This window comes from Anser cygnoides, chromosome 10 (assembly GCF_040182565.1).
Source record: "Anser cygnoides isolate HZ-2024a breed goose chromosome 10, Taihu_goose_T2T_genome, whole genome shotgun sequence".
Taxonomy (NCBI): Eukaryota; Metazoa; Chordata; class Aves; order Anseriformes; family Anatidae; genus Anser; species Anser cygnoides.
Window position 1 is genome coordinate 5,875,100 of NC_089882.1, and position 18,363 is coordinate 5,893,462.

The 18,363-nt window shown below is 37.5% G+C and overlaps 1 protein-coding gene and 1 long non-coding RNA gene across 6 annotated transcripts in view; one reads left to right on the forward strand and one right to left on the reverse strand.

Moving 5' to 3' along the window:
* The window catches only part of LOC106035491 (contactin-3), a 97,348-nt gene extending 80,725 nt beyond the window's left edge, over nucleotides 1-16,623 (forward strand). For 2 of the 3 annotated variants that reach the window (XM_048071513.2, XM_067003032.1), the window contains exons 10-21: nucleotides 2,036-2,163; nucleotides 3,559-3,734; nucleotides 6,717-6,834; nucleotides 7,949-8,107; nucleotides 8,189-8,338; nucleotides 9,058-9,128; nucleotides 9,995-10,229; nucleotides 10,377-10,492; nucleotides 11,166-11,352; nucleotides 13,825-13,937; nucleotides 15,729-15,897; nucleotides 16,464-16,623. In XM_048071513.2, coding sequence (XP_047927470.2) covers nucleotides 2,036-2,163; nucleotides 3,559-3,734; nucleotides 6,717-6,834; nucleotides 7,949-8,107; nucleotides 8,189-8,338; nucleotides 9,058-9,128; nucleotides 9,995-10,229; nucleotides 10,377-10,492; nucleotides 11,166-11,352; nucleotides 13,825-13,937; nucleotides 15,729-15,897; nucleotides 16,464-16,564 — 1,723 coding nt within the window. In that variant the 3' untranslated portion in view covers nucleotides 16,565-16,623. The remainder of the gene's footprint in view (nucleotides 1-2,035; nucleotides 2,164-3,558; nucleotides 3,735-6,716; nucleotides 6,835-7,948; nucleotides 8,108-8,188; nucleotides 8,339-9,057; nucleotides 9,129-9,994; nucleotides 10,230-10,376; nucleotides 10,493-11,165; nucleotides 11,353-13,824; nucleotides 13,938-15,728; nucleotides 15,898-16,463) is intronic. The other variant, XM_048071525.2, reaches the window with a different exon arrangement.
* LOC106035496 (uncharacterized) overlaps nucleotides 8,332-18,363 on the reverse strand; it is a 122,758-nt gene continuing 112,726 nt past the window's right edge. Inside the window, exons 10-17 of one of the 3 annotated variants that reach the window (XR_007166032.2) lie at nucleotides 16,977-17,103; nucleotides 16,446-16,581; nucleotides 15,026-15,249; nucleotides 14,323-14,382; nucleotides 13,156-13,288; nucleotides 10,337-10,455; nucleotides 10,090-10,167; nucleotides 8,332-10,001 (exon numbers count right to left, since the gene is read on the reverse strand). This is a non-coding gene — a long non-coding RNA (uncharacterized lncRNA). Of the gene's footprint in view, nucleotides 10,002-10,028; nucleotides 10,168-10,336; nucleotides 10,456-13,155; nucleotides 13,289-14,322; nucleotides 14,383-15,025; nucleotides 15,250-16,445; nucleotides 16,582-16,976; nucleotides 17,104-18,363 lie in introns of those variants that run through there. The other 2 variants (XR_010833905.1, XR_010833906.1) reach the window with 2 other exon arrangements.

Here is an 18,363-nt window from a genome sequence, read left to right on the forward strand (position 1 = left end):
AGACAAGCTAGGCTTGAAGATAGGTTAGAGCACTCCAAAAGTGATTTGCTTTAATTAAACAATAGGCATTTTCTATTTTATACCCCTGCTCTATTTTTAGTTTGTTTGATCTAAGGCATTGTCAACACTGTTGTTTTTTTTATTTATTTTTAGCTTTTTTTTCTGCTGGAAACTGCTTCAAAGTAGATGATGCAGTACAAGCCCTTGCAGGATATACAGATAGAAAGTCCAAAAACTAAGTAGCTTCCTTGCAGTCATTATTTCAGTCCAGAAAGTCTTCCCAGCCTTGCCCTGCAGCCAGTGCTGCACTTCCCTGCTTGCGTTACCCTTCGTCAGCTGGCACAGCACAGGCAGGTTCACGCAGCGCTGCTCACGCTGAGCTGGTAGGTGCAGCCTTTGAGTGACAGAAGAGCAGGGAACTCGTAGCTTCAAACGGGCATCCTGCTTAACCCAGGCTTGGGACAGGTTTCGAGAAGAAAGGCAGTGCTCCCAGTTCCCAGCTAAACAAAGCAGCCTTCTTAGCTACTTCTTGTAATATGTATTTAAGTGTAGAGGACTGAATCTCAGTTCGGACAAATTATTGATACAAATTTGCCCCACGTATACTAAAAATAAAGCAGCAGGGGTGTGCATTTAATTTTGTACTGAATAAAGCAGCAGGTTAATAATGAAGTACATGAAAGAGAGAGGACCAAAAATCCACACGACTCTTCTGAAGAGGGAAGACAGCAATGTTAAGTTTCATGACATTTGCCGCCTTCTCTGATTATACTTATTTTGATTCTGATTATACTTATTTTGACGACTGTGTAAGACTCTCCAACTAATGCGGTTAGAGGTTTGCCTCGAGTATTAATGTTGTTTGCTGTTCTGTTGATTCTGTTTAGCGAGATGTGGGGTGTTTGGGACGTTTCCAAAATGCCTGCTAGCTAAGGTGCCTAGGGACCTGGCAGCGTAGCCTCACCGTGATTCATTTGATGCCTTTGAAATGGATTGGTGTGATATGAGATAGAAGCTCTGAAGCCTTTTGGCTCAGGTGTATCAGGAAACTGTTTACTTTTTTTTTTTTTCTTGCAATTATTCTGAACGTTTTTATGTACAGCTGGTTCTGTAGAGGCTCCAGGTTATCTCTCGGTTGGTGGAAGGTCCTGCATCTAAGGATATGACAGATGGGAGGCCCAGAAAGAGGGAATTAAATTAACCTTACCTTTAGGTCCTTACAGTGCTGTTGTCTGGTATGTCAACTCTACTACTGGGATGTTGGTGCTCTTAACGTCTGTAACAGTAATGCACGTCTCCTTCGGTTTACAGTTTTAGGAGTGTTTCTGTTTTGTTCCGTGCTATCTGTCCGCTGGACATGATTCTGACTGCCTGAGTTTGTTTGGGGTGGAGGGAATTTGTTCCCTCAAGTCCCCCCACAAAGCATACCTCTGTCTGCATGTCTGCAGGTCACTGCTGCAGAGTGTAGGCGAGGAGACGAGACAGAAATCTGCCACAGCATGAAGTCTTGAGTCTGCTTTCTAAACAAAACCTGAATTTATACTTGCATGAGCTCAATCCTGCTCTGAGGAGTCAGTGGTGCAAATGAGCTATTGACTTGAGTGAGTCCAGCGTGTTGGGCTTGTACATGTGAATACTGAAAAGTGCAAAATGTGGATTGCTTATGAAAAATCCTATTGCACCATCCCCATAATGATATGGTTATTTCAAAGCTGCCATGCAAGACTGTGTAAACAACATGATGCAGCTGAAAATTATTCCAGTTTCAGTTGTTACAGCTGGAAAAAAAAAGTTAATGTGGGGTCTCTCAGGTACGTACACGTGTACATATCTTAAACATTGGCTCTCCTGTAACTGAAGGCGTGGTGCAGCTCTGTTATGTACCATCAGGAACAGAGCATCAAAACTTTGCAACACCAGCTTGGTAGCTGATGCGGTTTGATCTACCTGGTGTAACAGAATGAGTATTCAGACATTGTGTCCACAAACCAATGCAGCAACTTTTAAATCTTTTCTCTTTTAAAATCTCTTTTAGAATCATGTTCTTAAAGGACGGAGGACTGAGAATTGCCAACGTGACGAAAGTTGACGCTGGTAGCTACACCTGTGTGGCAGCAAACCAGTTTGGAACAGCCAGTGGGACGACAAACTTGATAGTTACAGGTGGGTGAGCTGGAAAGGGAGAGGGTCATCGAACGATGATTTACATTGAACTGCAAACTTTGCAACAGAAGTCTGCAATGATGTGAACTCTGTTTCCTCTCTGAACAAATAACAAATATGTTGAAAAGTAAAGTGTGAGAAGTTATGCATTTAACAATATATAAAAATAAAAGAATAAATGTTTGATTAGTTGACAGAAAAGAGACTGACAGATGGTCTCTGGTTGGCAGAGATGTTTCTTAGCCCTGGGATCTCAGATCAGGGAGTTCTGAATGCCTTCCTCCACTCTCTTACTTACCTAAATACTACACAATGCAATTATACTTCTTAAGTACTTCTTAACTTGTTTAAAAAAAAGACAATGCATGCCAACCAAAAATATTTAAGGTCATTATACAATCTAATCCAAAAACCTCTTTAGCGCTAAGGAACTATATGCTTATTTGTTTATGGAAAAAGATATGGAAGAAGCTCCAGCTGCAGGAGTGTTCAGGGACTCCACAGGCAGTAAAATATAAAGTCTTTTGAAAGCTAATTGTGTACATAATTACTGTTAAAAGGGTTCTTGCCCCTTTCTCCAAGCCATCCATTACTAGCTGCTGTCTTTAAGATACGGGATTAAAAGGACAAGTGGTTTGTGAAGTTTAGCTGAAGACTGGCTTTTCCCATGATGTTCTTTTCTGAAGATTGGAATATCTGAAATATTCTCCAGATGCAAAATTATTTAATATCCTACTGCATAACATATCCTATATATCTCTAGATCCAAACAGAATTATTTTGTTCAGTGAATTAACAGCTACAGATTTTCAGTCTGTTTCTAAATGATTCGTGCCTTGTTATATATAAATAATAGAATTATGTGCAGAGGATTTATGGAATGAAATTTAATTTTTGCAGTATTTACAGTACTTGATTTTTTTTTCTGTTAGTATGATTCAGGAATTGCAAGCAGCTATTCTTAATGACACTATTTATGTTTGATATGATATATGGGCCCAAATATCCAGTGGATCCTACCCTATGTAGATTTCCTCTAGTTTCCAGGTTTTGTTAGCTTTTCTTCCCACTCCCACCTCTTAATTTTCCCAATGGCTGCTACTACAGCTTCCTGCTCCAAAACATGCGGGTTATTGCTGAGATCCACACATGCTTATGAATGGTAATTTCATTGCTGGGGGTTGCAGTGCATTTAGCTCGGTAAAATAAAATCTACCTGGTAGATGTGCAGTGATGCAATGCTCCAACAAGAGAGGTCAGTCAGTGGCATTTATAGTCCAGCTGCATAATTCAAAGTGACAGTCATTAATCAGGTTTGAAGAACACGGTAGAATTAGTAGCAGGCAAAGCTCAGTAATACAGAAATCCAATAATTGATATTTCTTCTCTCAACAGAGCCAACAAGGATTACTTTGGCACCTTCAAACATGGATGTCACTGTTGGAGAAAGCGTTGTCTTGCCTTGCCAGGTTCAGCATGATCCTATCCTGGACATCAGCTTCACGTGGTACTTCAACGGGACGCTCACCGACTTCAAAAAAGATGCCTCTCATTTTGAGAAGGTCGGGGGGGTAAGTTCGAAACACCATCTCTTCACTTCCTCGTAGATGTATGCAGCACGAACAGGCACACTTTATTTTTCAACATAAAAACATATTTTATTTTAAAAATGTTTCTTCTTTCGGGCCTGTAGAATATTCTTCTAAGTTGGAGATAAATCATTAATTGAGCTAGCTTACTGCACATAACTTGCTGTACAGACACCTAATGCTTTAGACCTGAAGTGTAAGTGCCTACCTCTGTATCTGAATCTGGCCCTACATGATTTTCCCAAGATCACATGAAACATAACAATGACAGATTGAGGAACTCAACTCAGATTTTGTGTGCTCCAGCCTAAAACCTAATCAAAAAATCACATCTTTCCTTACTTTTCCTACACTTGTGTCCCTAGCGTATTTCTCACCATTCTCTCTGAGCCTCCCCCAGTGAGAGAGGGAGGCCATAAATCTCATTAAATATTTCTTATGTAGGATGAAGCGATGCTGCTGGTGGGGGAATGGTTACAGTAATGCTTTTCAGAATTTAGCTTTCTAATCAAAACATGAGAAGTTAAGCATTAAGACAGATGAAAGATATAATCAATTACAGCAATGGGCCTTATTTCAAGCAAGCCATGGCCAAGTAATAAAAAGACAGACAGCTGAGCATCAGCATGAAACTGGTCATTTTAAGCCTTCATAAAGTTTCCTTTCATGTCATCTTGCCAGATCTTCTGTTCTATAGGGATAGCTGTGGGTTACACACTTCTGTCTGTGAAACCCTGAAATTTCAGCACCTAACTTCTTTTTTTTTGCCTGTAAAACATCAAAAGATTTAGCATTTAATCAGTAGGCACCGAACACACAGGACTGTTCCACAGCTTGCAACTGATAAAAGCACACCTGCATGTGGAGATGATGAGATTTCCTTGTAAGAGACATGAGATGTTCGTATATCATGTACATTTTGATAGAAATGTTTCTAGAATTACAAACTGACCATCTGTCATGCTGTAATGGGAATGCTCGGATTTCATAGCCCGTTACCTTCCAGTATTGCTACATGGCCTTTATTTATTTAGTAATATTTCCCCCCAGCTGTACTCTTGTCGTGTATACAAATAGTGATGCGAGACAGGAAAGGTTAAAAACATTCGGAAACCTCAATCTCACAGTTTTATTGGCTCAGTTAAGGATTCATAAGCTGACTGGAAAATGAAATATTTTTTCTCACTAAAAATTCCAGCTTTTTTTTTTTTAAACGAACACAGACATACTTCCAAATCAAAGCCATGTTTACGTTCCCACACCCTTCCCCCCCCACCACCCCCAAAAAAAAAAAAAGCATCAAAAATCAGTTTTTCACAGAAAATTATCAGGCAGTCGTGAAGAAAATCTGAGAGTGAGTACTGACTAACTCAGACCTCTGAATCTGGAACATTTTTCTTGGGAGTTTGTCATAAGGGACAGAACTAGGAGTTCTTATCGAATACAGATATTTAGTTTTAGTTTTGTTTTTTAATCTCTTGTGTAAAGAAGGGATTGAGGCTTGTAAGTAGAAAACTCGCTATGTTATGAAGTGATAGACACAACTATTTTGTGGACTTCGTCTGGGTCCCACTAAGGGTGACGGAATAATTTCTTGTGGAGTTGCATGAGCATCGCAGTGAGTAAATAAGCCTAAGTAAGTCACAGTGCATATTTGTTAAATGAAAATACCTGTGTGTAACTCAGCTTTGTTGGATTACATGGCAAAAGAAAATAATTTTTCAGTGGATAGATTGCTATGTAATGATGTCTTGGAAGTCCCTGGCATGCATGCCTGAGGTCCCCAACATGTAGTTATTAGTGAGAACATTATGGGATCACCACCTGGTCTTGCAGATGGTTAGAAAAATATAGGATGTAACACTCATACTGGTCGTCTTTGTTAAACAAACAGTTTATACAAAGGGGATGGCAAACCAAGCAGACTCCCAAGTAGCTCCTGGTATCACCTGCTTACACAGCCCAGCACTGGCTGAAATTGTTATGCAGTCAGGAAAAGCAAAAGCAATTCCAGCAAGTGTTGGTACTGTGCATGCACTTCTCCTTATTTGTATTCCATCTAGCATGGAGAAAGGAAGGTGACCTTACTGTCACCTGGACTTGTCCACACTGACAAAGGTTTAATCTGGCTAGGCAAGAATGTGGATACTGCTAATGGTCTGCAGCGCCATGAGAGGTGAGAGTGCCTCCTACATTGTATTTTTTTTGCTGCTGCACATTTCTCCATTTTCCACAACACTTTGGGATGCTTCCCCAAAATAGCCACAAATAATTAAAATGCAGTGTTAATATTTCATTGTGTTTTTTGTTGTTGTTTTGTTTTGTTTTGTTTTTTAATTTTAGTAAAATTGTTCTATTTGATAGTCCCCTTTGCCCGGATTTTAAATAAGGTTTGCTAAATTTAGTTCATGTAGAACATGATTTGCTTGTGAGTATCTGTTGTTGATCATTTCCTGAACATCCCATTCCAAACAGGTAGATAGATTTTAGATTGCTTTCAACTTAACTTTTAGGGTATTGTAAGCAATCAGTGCTGGATTGTCCTCTAAATGTTTACATCTTTGTTTTCGTAAAAGAGCTGGCATTGTATTTATATTGTCATGCATGGAAGGGAAGCAGGCAGAATTGTTTTCAGCTTGTGAGTGAGACATACTAATGCACGTCCTACAATTTAACTACAGACGTTGACATCAGTGAACTATACTCAAGCTCAAAAAGAAATGCTTGTGACAAAATGGCACAGCTGATTTGCATGTTGTTAGAGATTTGTCTGAAATAATGGCATTCTCCATGAAAATAAATTATTCTTGAAAAATAAGGATAAAAACAGAAATACTTTCTGCCCAGTCATTTTAGGGCAACTTTATCTTCAGCTATTTTGGTTGATACCTTCTCCACTTGCAAAAATATGAGCTTAATATTAAATCACACGGTCGTTCATTTAAGACCTTTGTATTTTGACAGAGTGCATCAGGAGATTTAATGATTAGAAACATCCAGCTGAAACATAGTGGAAAATATGTTTGTATGGTGAAGACAGAAGTGGATAGTGTAGCATCTGCAGCAGACCTTATAGTACGAGGTAAATTTCGGCTTCGGTTACTGTAAATTGTGTTTTCTTACTGTTGTGTATTGTAGATTACAGAAACCACTGATGATGTAGATTACAAAACTAATTCATCTGTGACTTGAATTATGTGATTCTGCCTTGCAGTTATGGAGAATTTTAGTTCAGTTTGGGAGGAAGTTTGCTTTTTCCCAGAGAAATTAATATAGTGTAAGAATATAATAAATCTTGATGTGTCGTATTTTCTCACTGACAGTCTTTCAAGTCACTGATGAGTGGGAACTCAGCACTGGCAGCTGTGACGTGGTTGTGAGTTGCTGCCTCTGCTAAATGACTGAATGGGGTTGGTGACTCCATGATCCAGCATCCTTCCTGTGAAATGTGCATCTGCTGCCAAAGCCTAGGAAAGGCTTTGTCCTAGGGACACACTGGAATTTAAAGCATATAATGCAGGGTTTGTTTGTTTGTTTTTCCAGAGCAGGAATGCTTGCAGCTAAGTCTGAACTGTAGCTTTCATTGCTGATGATGCAACTACATTTATTGCAAGAGAAAATCTGTAATCCAGGAATGAACATTATGCAATCAACATTTATTCTGTGTATTTTAAAATATGTCATTTATTTTATAATTGCTTTTGTAGTTACTTGTGCAGAATGAGGATTTTTCCAGAATGCAGCAGGACACTTGCCTGACTGAATAGCTGCTTAGGGTGCTGCTCAGGTGGTCTGCTGAAAAATTGCTACAGCACATCATACACTAAAACAGCTGTAGATAACAAATTGGCAGACTACAGAGATGTAATAGTAGATTAAAAGAGGATATCAAGGACCAAAGTAAAAGACAACGTGGAAAGGTACAGAAATCATGCTGAATAAAGGTTCTTGAACTAAAACAAAACCCTGTCATATGTATAGTAGTTCAGGGTTACTATTTCAGAATTATTTTATCAGATGCAAGCTTAGTAAATGTTAAAAAAACAAATATATATATATATAAATATTCTTATTCCAAGCTAAATTGTTTTCTTCCTTGCACAGTATTCGATACAATGGGGATCCATACTGCAATTTTAGGGATTTTCAGCGTACTGGTTTTACAAAATACCTTCTCTTTTTCAATCTTATCCTAGGCTCACCTGGGCCCCCTGAACATGTAAAAGTGGATGAAATAACTGATACCACAGCTCAGATCTCCTGGCAAGAAGGCACAGATAATCACAGCCCAGTAACCACTTACACCGTACAAGCAAGAACACCTTTTTCAGTTGGCTGGCAGCGAGTTACAACAGGTAAAACACAATTCTTGTTACAAGTTCTGTTGGAATGTGTTCGACTAGGGGACATCATGGTTCTTTTTCTCTTTTTAATAGTTCCAGATGTGATTGACGGAAAAACATTCACAACCACGGTGGTGGATTTAAATCCTTGGGTTGAGTATGAATTTCGTGTAGTTGCCAGTAACAAAATAGGAGGTGGAGAGCCTAGTTTACCCTCAGAAAAAGTAAGAACCGAAGAGGCAGGTTAGTGGGTTCTTTTATTTGTTTTTAATTCAAGAATCCTAGATATAGTCAAAAAAAAAAACATATCCTTGGCTCACTGCAAACAGGCTTGGCGTTGCCATCAAATATAAAAGTCTATAACTAGTTTGTTGATGATTTTTCCATTTAGCTGTGGGACAGTTTGTGTTGCATTACACATAACATTTAAATACATTTCAACTGTATTTAGTATGCCAAAAGCTGTCTGTTTAGTTAGTGCTGCAGAGTATAAAAATGTTAATGAATAGGAAGAGGCGAATTTTGACTATTTTTTTTTCCCCTTCCTGGTGTTTGGTCAGTGTATACCTTTCATGTAATAAGCATGTAGCTCAGAACACATCAATTAAAACCCCCAGTGGTATTTGGAATAAGGCCATTGCCTGATACATCTGCATGAGTTAACCCTGTTGAAAACCTGAAGTATGCCACTGGCTTTTAGAAGTTCATAAACATTACAGCAGATACGGCATTTAATATGTGAGGTTCTACAAATGCTGAGAAAAATACCTGTCTGCCCCAAGGAGCTGACTGAAGGAGCTGGGCCTTTCCAGGACTGCTCAAGCTGGTTCAAAAGCACTAGCCTTGATTTGCAAAAGAAATAGGAAAAGCGCTGGGTTAGCTTCAAAGAATGAGGTTAACATTATATGATGTCACCTCGTCTATCTATACTGCACAGACAGTTGTACGTTTCTTTTTCACAGTTCCTGATATTCCCCCATCTGAAGTCAGTGGGGGTGGCGGCAGCAGGTCTGAACTGGTCATAACATGGGATGTAAGTTTTCTGGCAAGCAATTTTCTTCACAGAATGGTTGTTTTCATTCAAACTGTTCTTACAAGATGAGTTTTCGTGGCTGCAGCAGCTTCTCATCTAGGATGTATATGTGCTTGGTAACATTCTGCTATGTGAGCTATGCACGTTTGCCTTCCCTCCTTTGCTTGCTACTGTGCTAGACTGCGATCAGTAAGAAATTTAGTTTGTCTAAGGTGATTGCTTCTGTTCTCAAACAATTGTTGGGCTGGGAAAGGGGTGTTGCTCAAAGGTGGAGCCAAAGCATTGTGCTGGTCAGTGCAACTTTACAGTCTGTACTTTGTTACCATTAACTGTGAATGCATGTGCTAACCCATACAAAGAATCAGATACTACTTTAAGTTATGTATCCCATTTCTAATGAGTTAAAAAATGTTAGCATACTATTACGTACTAATATTGATGACTCCTTGTGGTTACTTAATCATAATCACATTGGCAGAAGGTATAAGCCACTGTACAAAGGTAGTATTGGATTCTCCGACAATTGACTAAGCAATTAATATTTTTGAACTATGAATTTTGACTAGAAATTGAAAATAAGTGTTTACTGAATGGTGCCTTAAAACAAGCACTTAGTGGAAAACAAGGAGTATACCTGAGAACTATGAACTTCTCTTGAAGGGCAAACCTTAAAATAGGTTCAAAAGAAAGCATTTCACTCTACCGTACCGGAGTCAATTTGTTGATGGAATGATCCCAGATGTAGTACCAGAACCTGTTTACAACCTTGTGCATTAGCATGGTGGCGCTTTCCTCCTGCAAAGCTTTTCCAGCGCTGTATGTAATGTCACAGACCAGACTTCTGTCACTGTTTTCTTTTCTCACAGCCCATCCCTGAGGAGTTACAAAATGGAGAAGGATTTGGATATGTTGTCGCTTTCCGTCCCTTTGGCACCACAACATGGATACAGACGGTAGTCACCTCTCCTGACACACCCAGATACGTCTTTAGGAACGAAAGCATCTTGCCCTTTTCACCGTATGAAGTCAAAGTTGGAGTCTATAATAACAAAGGAGAAGGGCCATTTAGTTCAGTAACCACAGTTTTTTCAGCTGAAGAAGGTATGTGGTTCTCTCCAGCTATTTAACAAGCTATGTTTCATCAGAGAACATAGCAACAATTGATACAACTAAGATTAACTGGAATATAAACATATTTGCACCATTACCAATGTTGCTGATCTCTCGTGTTTTGATTTCCCATTACAGAGCCTACTGTAGCCCCTTCTGGCGTATCAGCGACTAGCCTGTCCTCCTCAGCCATCGAAGTCTCCTGGACAGCCATTCCCTGGAAGATGAGTAGTGGAAGGCTACTGGGTTATGAGGTAAATTCATTTAAAATACATTAAGTCCTGAGTTCAGCCCAATCACTATTGAGAAATCAAGATTCTGTTAAAAAAAAAAAAAATTTTTTTTTTCATAAAAGCAATTGAAAATCAAAGCAAACAGCTACTTGTTTAGAGTATTAGACTCTAGTAATGCCTAATTTACAGAAGATTACCACCTGTCTTGCTGTCTCTCTGCCCCCACCTTCACCCAGAAAAAGGATGTTTTCTTCTAAGCATCTTAGAAAATGAATGTGGAATGAAATTGTTTTGCTTTCTATGATGAGTCATGTGTTTAACAGTATTTTCAAACTGACATATTTTTTGAGAATTGCATTTATTTTCGTAGAAACTATTTTGTAAGATACATTTTTTTGAGTTTAGTTTGTTTATTTCTAGATGAAGTAATGATTTTCCTCTGGTTGTCATTTTTTAATTCAAGCAACATTTAATATTTCAGTTTCTTTTTTTCTACAGTCAGAAGAGCAGCAAGCGTGAAAGGCAGATGGATAAGAAGAATTTTGTTTACGTAGTTCACATATTTTTGAAACTTAAGTTTTTCTACCTTTTTCAGCTGAGAAAAAAAATGCACCTAAAGGAGTCAAATGCAATACTGTGGGTAAACGCTCCATTCCATTCAACGTATTAAGTAGTTTTGTTTTATATCTACTAGGTTAGATACTGGAATAATGGCGGAAAAGAAGAATCTTCAAACAGAGTGAAAGCTGCAGGGAATGAGACATCAATAAGAATAACAGGTTTGAAGAGCAACTTGGCATACTACACAGCTGTCCGTGCTTATAACAGTGCTGGAGCGGGTCCCTTTAGTGCCACAGTGAATGCTACCACAAAAAAGACACGTAAGTGTATCAAATGTATGATGGGGAGAGGCATAATGGGATGTTAGCATTTGCAGGCAAATGAAAAATAGACACATTAGTGGGAATCACGGTACGCATAAATGACCTACATTTTCATACAGACCAGAAGAGTTACACAAGTAAGTCAAGCTTAGATCTTCTGTTTTCTAACCTCTGCTACTTTAGCACAATAGTAAGTAAAACTCAGCTATGCCAGTAGAGCTGAAATAAGACGCATCCCTTTTTTGTATAAAACCTTTATATTCTTCTAGTGGCTGGAAGAATTTAATAAAAAAAAAAAAAAAGTGGGAAGAATAAACAGTGACTTGTTGAATTTTTCAGGGTTTTATAACATATTTATAAATTCTCTAGGGCATGACTTATGCAGCGTAATGATCCTCGTACAATTAATGCAAAACAACCATTCACATCCATTGTTTCCCCTTTAAGAAGTTACACAAGAGGCCACTTTCCTATTAAAAAGGAGAAATGAAGCTGGAGAACAGATTGTCAAAGTCTGCAATAATTTTTCTACAAATGAAATATGTTTGGTATGCTCTTGCATTGTAATACAACTCAAAATCAGGGTCATCAACCTTGACGTATTTCTTCCAGATTCACAAGAATGTACAATTAAATCTGTATGAAAGGTCAAATTCCCTGGTATACTTACTAATGTCTTTCTACTGAAAGTAGTTGTATCATCAATATTATGAAATAATACATTCATAATAATAATTTTAGATGTAGAAATAAGTGTCATTGTCTATCACCAATGACAAAAACAACTGAGATTAACTGGAAAATCTGCCTGAGTTTATAAGGTAAGATGTTACAATTATTTAATATTTAGGTCTTACAATACAACAAAATCTTCTGCCATTGCAACATAATGTTCTGCCCATCAGCTGTAATTAAGAGAAATATTAGTGTGGGTGACTAACTTTAAGCATCTGAGGAGTGTTACGGAAATCCATGTCACTATTTTCATACTTAGTACTGGATGTGTAATTACAATAGTTACAATAATAGTTTGGTATTATTACAAATTAAGTTCTGTTCTGAACACCAAAGATTATTGGAGATTTGGGTAGGTGAAGCGAATTGGAGCCTTTTGAATCACTCTTATAAGTCAAGTCAAGTGGTAGAGGATTACAGTTTTTATATATAATTACTCTTTTTCAGATGACATTAATATTTAGTTTTGGATTTAAGAGTGTGACTCATTTCTTCTCAAATCCAGCATTAATATCTGAGTGTGTAAACTATTTATAAATGCTATAGTACTCAAATCTCAGGAGTAAAACAATTTCCTCTTAAATTTACACAAATTGGCTATTAGTGCATCAGATTGAATCCTATTTAGTATTTAGAATGAGGCAAATTCTGCAGGGAAAAAAAAATAATCTTTGAACAATTGTTTGACTTTAATTCTTGTAAGTTTTGGTCGTACGTTTTGTGTCCATGTAGTGCTAAACTGGATAATCAGGTGGGTTTTTTATCTGATGGCTAATGGAGCTATCTGTGCAAAAGAGTTTAAAAATGAAGGGAAGAACTAAAAACACAAGCATGAGCGCGTGCTTGTAAAACTATTTAAAACCACTGTTAGTTTTTAATACTGGATGTCTTTAGCATCAAAGCTTAGAGCAGTCCACCTAAGCAGCAGTTGCCTCCACTAGGTGACAGCAACAGTAAATTGTTTTCCTTAACACATTTAGAAAAGATTTTAATAGTTGAGTGGCTCACTGCATGACCCATTTTCTGGGAAGTCAACTTGAGGCATCTGAAGAGGTTTGTACTTACCTTCACCTTTCATGACAGCTTGGCAGTTTCAAGATGTATTGAAGTGTACAGCCAAAACCATGCTACTCCTGGGTTGTTAATGATCAACAAAAACAAGAAGTTGCTTGGCCCACTATTGTTCCAACTGGAATTACTGAAATGGTACAGACTGCATTTCAAAATCATGTCTCAAGTTAACAAAAAAAAAAAAAAAAGCTGTCACATATTTATACATTACAAACATGTTAAAGGAAATCAGCATAGTATATAGGTTAGTATATTCACTAAGACTAAATTTGCCTAACAATTTATTGTGAAGTATTTGCTTATTCTTGAAAACATACTAAAAATGGATATTGTCTGTTATCATCATTGGTCTCATTAGAGTATGTTCTAATTGATCACACGTGTCTTAAGACACATGCTTTTGTTTGACAATATTTAATGAAAGACCATCAACAGATAATACAACTTCAGAAATAACATTTATGTGCCATTCTGTTTCTCATTCCTTCTGCTTTTTCAATTTAGTCTCTGAACCATAAACTGTACAAGTGACGAGGCTGTATTTGAGTTGCTTTTACATCCGACATGTAATGACAGCCAATTACCTGAGCTATTATTTCCTACTGTAGAATAAATCACTAATGCCAATTAAATTAAAGTCATGCTTTTATTATGTATTTAAAGCACCCAGTCAACCACCAGGAAATATCGTGTGGAATGTTACTGACTCCAGAGTAATCCTCAACTGGGAAGAAGTAAGAGCCATGGAGAACGAGTCTGAGGTGACTGGGTATAAGGTACGCAAAAAACCACCAACAGAGTATCTGAAAGCAATCCACACTTCTTTATCTTGTCTGTTTGCAAGGCAGTAGGTTTAAAAGATGGATATTTCAATACTGTCTCCTTTTTCTAGATTTTAATCATATTCTAACATTGTCTCACAAACCATAGGCCTTTTACCATTAATGGTACATTAATGCTTTCTATTGCTGACCAACTAGAATTATTAGTACCACATATCAAACTGATGTACTTCTCATATTATTAAACCTTTTTCTTCTTACCTACAGCGAGACATGCTCATTGTCTTTACAGAAACTATATCACCACATTTATTCCAAAGCTGATCAGTGCATAAATCTACAAGTATTTAAATATGACATGTATCTTAAGTATACTTACGAGAATTGCTGAGGATGTTCTTGATGATCAGTGTAGAGCTGTATCCCACATGATACATACCTGTATAAAAGATTTATTTGAAGATCTGACTATTCAGTGTTCTCAGTTTTATTGGCAAGAAATACATGTTTAAAGCTTACCTAGCTTTAGCTAGCACAGAAGGTAGCTGAACTAAGTTGCAAACTGCATCCTCTGTCTCCCAAAGCACTTTCAGGTCTCCCCATTGAAAGCATTGCTAAGTATGTAACAATAAGCTGAATTTTGATAATGCTGGTTAATTTTACCCAAGTAAAGCATTTAGGGGTGTCATTTTTATCCCCCAAAGCAAGGGCTCTGCAGTTACCAGAAAGCTGGTTTGTCAAGCAGAGAACATCCAACAAATGACCTTGAAAGCACAAGAGCAGCCGTAGCGCAGGCGTTGTGCAAGCCAGCCATATGGTTGTGTCCCTCAGAGCTTTTCTCAGCAAAGCACGACATTAGGGAGCATGTCCCAAGGGTGGCAGCATGCAGCACAGAGCTGGGAAGGTTCTGAGAAACTGCTGTAATTTAGATGAATACTAGGTTTGGTGGCAGGTCATCATGTATATAATATAATTCCATGGCTTTGCATTTTTTTGCTGTCCACTACTACTGCCATTATTTTGGGAGAGTTTGGATTGCTTTTTTTGAGTTTTTCACTGCAGTGAGAAACTCCCAGGCTTACCTGATTGTCAATTTTGCGAAGCTCTGCCAGGGAAATGTGCTGGATACATATATTCTTTGGAATATAATTCCGCTGGATCACATCCTTGTCCTTAGGCGGGCCAATGGCACTAGGGGTTCTTTGGGCTCATCAGGCGTACGGACCAGCAGAGAGGCTGTTGTTGCTCTTAAATCCCTCGTCTGATCATACTTGAGTAGAGAGGACTTGACCTTTAGATGTAGCTCCTGTTGTTTGAGACATAGCACATTGTATGAAGTTAAGTTTCTTGGCAATAATTAATCAGTGCTTGCAGAACATCTTCCAACATGGTCTGTAATTTTCACATTCTGACTTATCTCCTTGCTCATACTTTGTGTTGGCTTAAGTAGTTGATCTAGATAATGACTGATTCCAAATGGTGGAGTAATTTATAGAACAATACATTATTAAGATACTCAACAGAATATATTATTCATTATCATTATACATTGTGCCATTTTAGATTAAAGTTGGAATAAAAGACATTGTTTCATGTTACCTTCTTTCACTACTTCTCTAGATACTGAATGCAAAACTGCTCTGTAATATTTGCGAAAAATTAGATCTTTTTTAAAGACCTAAATCCTTGTTTTCAAGAATCATTAATAAAAATTGCATGGCAGGTCCTACTGGAAGAAACAACCCACTACAGCTCTGCAAAAGGTGGTGTTTGCTTTTGTTGCAGGTTTTGTACAGGACAAGCAGTCAGACCAATATGAACGTTCTGAACACAGACAAGACAACAGCTGAAATTCTGCTCCAGCTTAATGACGATTACATTATAGAAGTAAAAGCAACAACTGATGGTGGAGATGGCACTAGCAGCGATCAGATCCTGATTCCCAGACTAGCAAGTATGTTGAAGATGAATCACTTTTGTTTTGTCACGTGCTTTTGTCCTCAACAAATATCAGAACCTGCTTTATACCAGCCACAGTACAAAGAGACTGCCTCTGCCTTAGCGTAGCGAAGCATTACTAAATTTGCAGCTGACACTAAGCAGTTGTCACAGCTTATCTTTATAGGAATTGAGTCCGTATTGATAGGAGAAAAAATTAAAGCCTGTATGTTGTATGATAATAAGGTAATAAAAAGAAAAGCAATTAACAATCTTCATGCCCTTATGCATGACAAACTTCATTCTATTGAATTGGTAAATTACCATGTAAATTGGTATTAAAAAACACTTTTAAAAAAAAATTTTCTCTTTTTTTATAATTATCTGGAAAGTAAAGACTATTCATATAGTTTCAGCATCTTGCAATGCATTTTTATAGCTTAAAATATTTTTCTAAATTTTCATTGCTTATCAAAAATATAAATTTAAAGTATTTTTTGTTTAGAATCTAATAAGAGTAATAATTTCACACAGCAGATACTCATGCTTTCATTTAATCCTTACCTTTTTCATTTGTCACAGGTATGGATGCAAGAGGTTCTGGTCCACCAGTCTTGAATACATTCAGTCTATCCAGCTTCTTACCGACAATATTTTACTTGACTCTTAATTCAGTGTTGTGATGATGCATTTTCATTTGCTGGGGAAAAAAAAAAAAAAAAGGAATCAGTTACTACAGAAAAGTGCTTTTTTTAAAAAAAATGCAGTGGTTAATGCATGTTTTTCTTCTGACGTGTTTTTAAATTCTTTATATTTCACTGTAGGTTGAAGTAAAAATATCATGTAAAGTTTAGCAAATCCTTTAAAAAGGAATCTAAAATGCCTTAATACTTGAACCAAAGGAGTTTACATATTACATACTTCAGATACAATGTAAAAGAGAGGGTGAAAGCAATGGCACTGTGATCAGCTACAAGGAAGAGCTTAGCTCTATGAGAAATTCCATTTTTGCAATGACAATGAATTGTTTTGAGTATGTTCTGTATTGTTATGATAACACCATTGTACATATGAAAGATGAGATCAGAGACATACCTTCAATCAGAATAGAAAACATCAACCAACCGGCAGTTCTTAAGACAGTGTCGTAATCCAGGAGATTTGGATCCGTTTGCTTGCTGCCCTTTACACAAGTTATTCTAAATCTAGCACGAAATCAAAGCTAAAAGGTAGAGAAAAGTCACAGTATGAATGTTAGTTTTGCACAGTCCATGTTGGGGTGTCCAAGAGGCAGGGCTTCCACTACTACTCATAAGAAATTATCTCACAGCCATGTTTCAAAGAAGGCTCTCTGTTTTATCACAGTGCACGTTTATGTACCCTTCAAGCACCTGACTCTCCTCTTAATCAATAGACTTCTAAGGTAATTTCCTTACATCTCTCCCTTACATTTTGTAACCAGGTTCTTTATTCATAACCAAGTTCTCCCACCTTCAGGATTGTTCTAATTGCCCTTCTCTGAACGCCTGTCATTGTGTTTTGCTAACAGAAGTGCCCATTTCTAAGCATTACTGAAATGCAGTTGCACCATGGCCTTACCAAAAGGGACTATTATCACCTCCCTACCTTGTGATGTGGTGCTTCCCAATATGCAGCCCAAAATTATCTTGCTCTTTTGTCTACCACACTGCAACGTGAACTCATCCTTAGTTCAGTGTTTGCTGTTACATTCATAACTCTCCTTCCAGCTGCTCTTTAACCAGTTCAAAGTATTTCACTTGGTCTGGCACTGTAATGCACCCATTACTATCATGTAATTCCAGTAAGTTTATGGCAATAGTATAGTTTATAATACAAAAAAATACACAAAGACACTTCAAGCTTGATATTACAGAGAAATCTATGCTTTCTTTCATAGCAATATATTAAAGATACATTAAACCCGGTACATTGGACTTTCACAGTTGTGAATTTAGACCAAGTCAGCCTTCTAGACACCTTTTAAAGAGCTACCCACATCCATGGTAGAGCAAGTGTTCACGTGACATAAAGCATATCCTTTTAAAGAGCTTCATTTTTAATCTCACAGTATTATTACAACACACAGAAATATAAAGAGAGAGAACCAGGATTAATGAACCCATGATAGCACTGTAGAAATACCTTGATATGCACTCAAATAGCAAATTACATTATTAGTATCACATCCATATGAAACTATGTGCTAACTGTTGAGGTAAGCAAGATCTGTATATACTGTACATACGTGGTGATAAATGGCTAGTTGCTTTTCAATGTGGCTAACCAATGATGTTTTCAGACACTTGCAAATGGGGGGAGGGGGGAAAATGGCAAAGAGATGTTACTAGTAAGTATATAGTTATGTTTCATGCAACAAAGGGTGAATCTTTCTATTCTTGTTTCACAAAATTCTAGTTCACGTTCCTGTGTTGCCATTTTCATGCTATTACGTTGTATTATT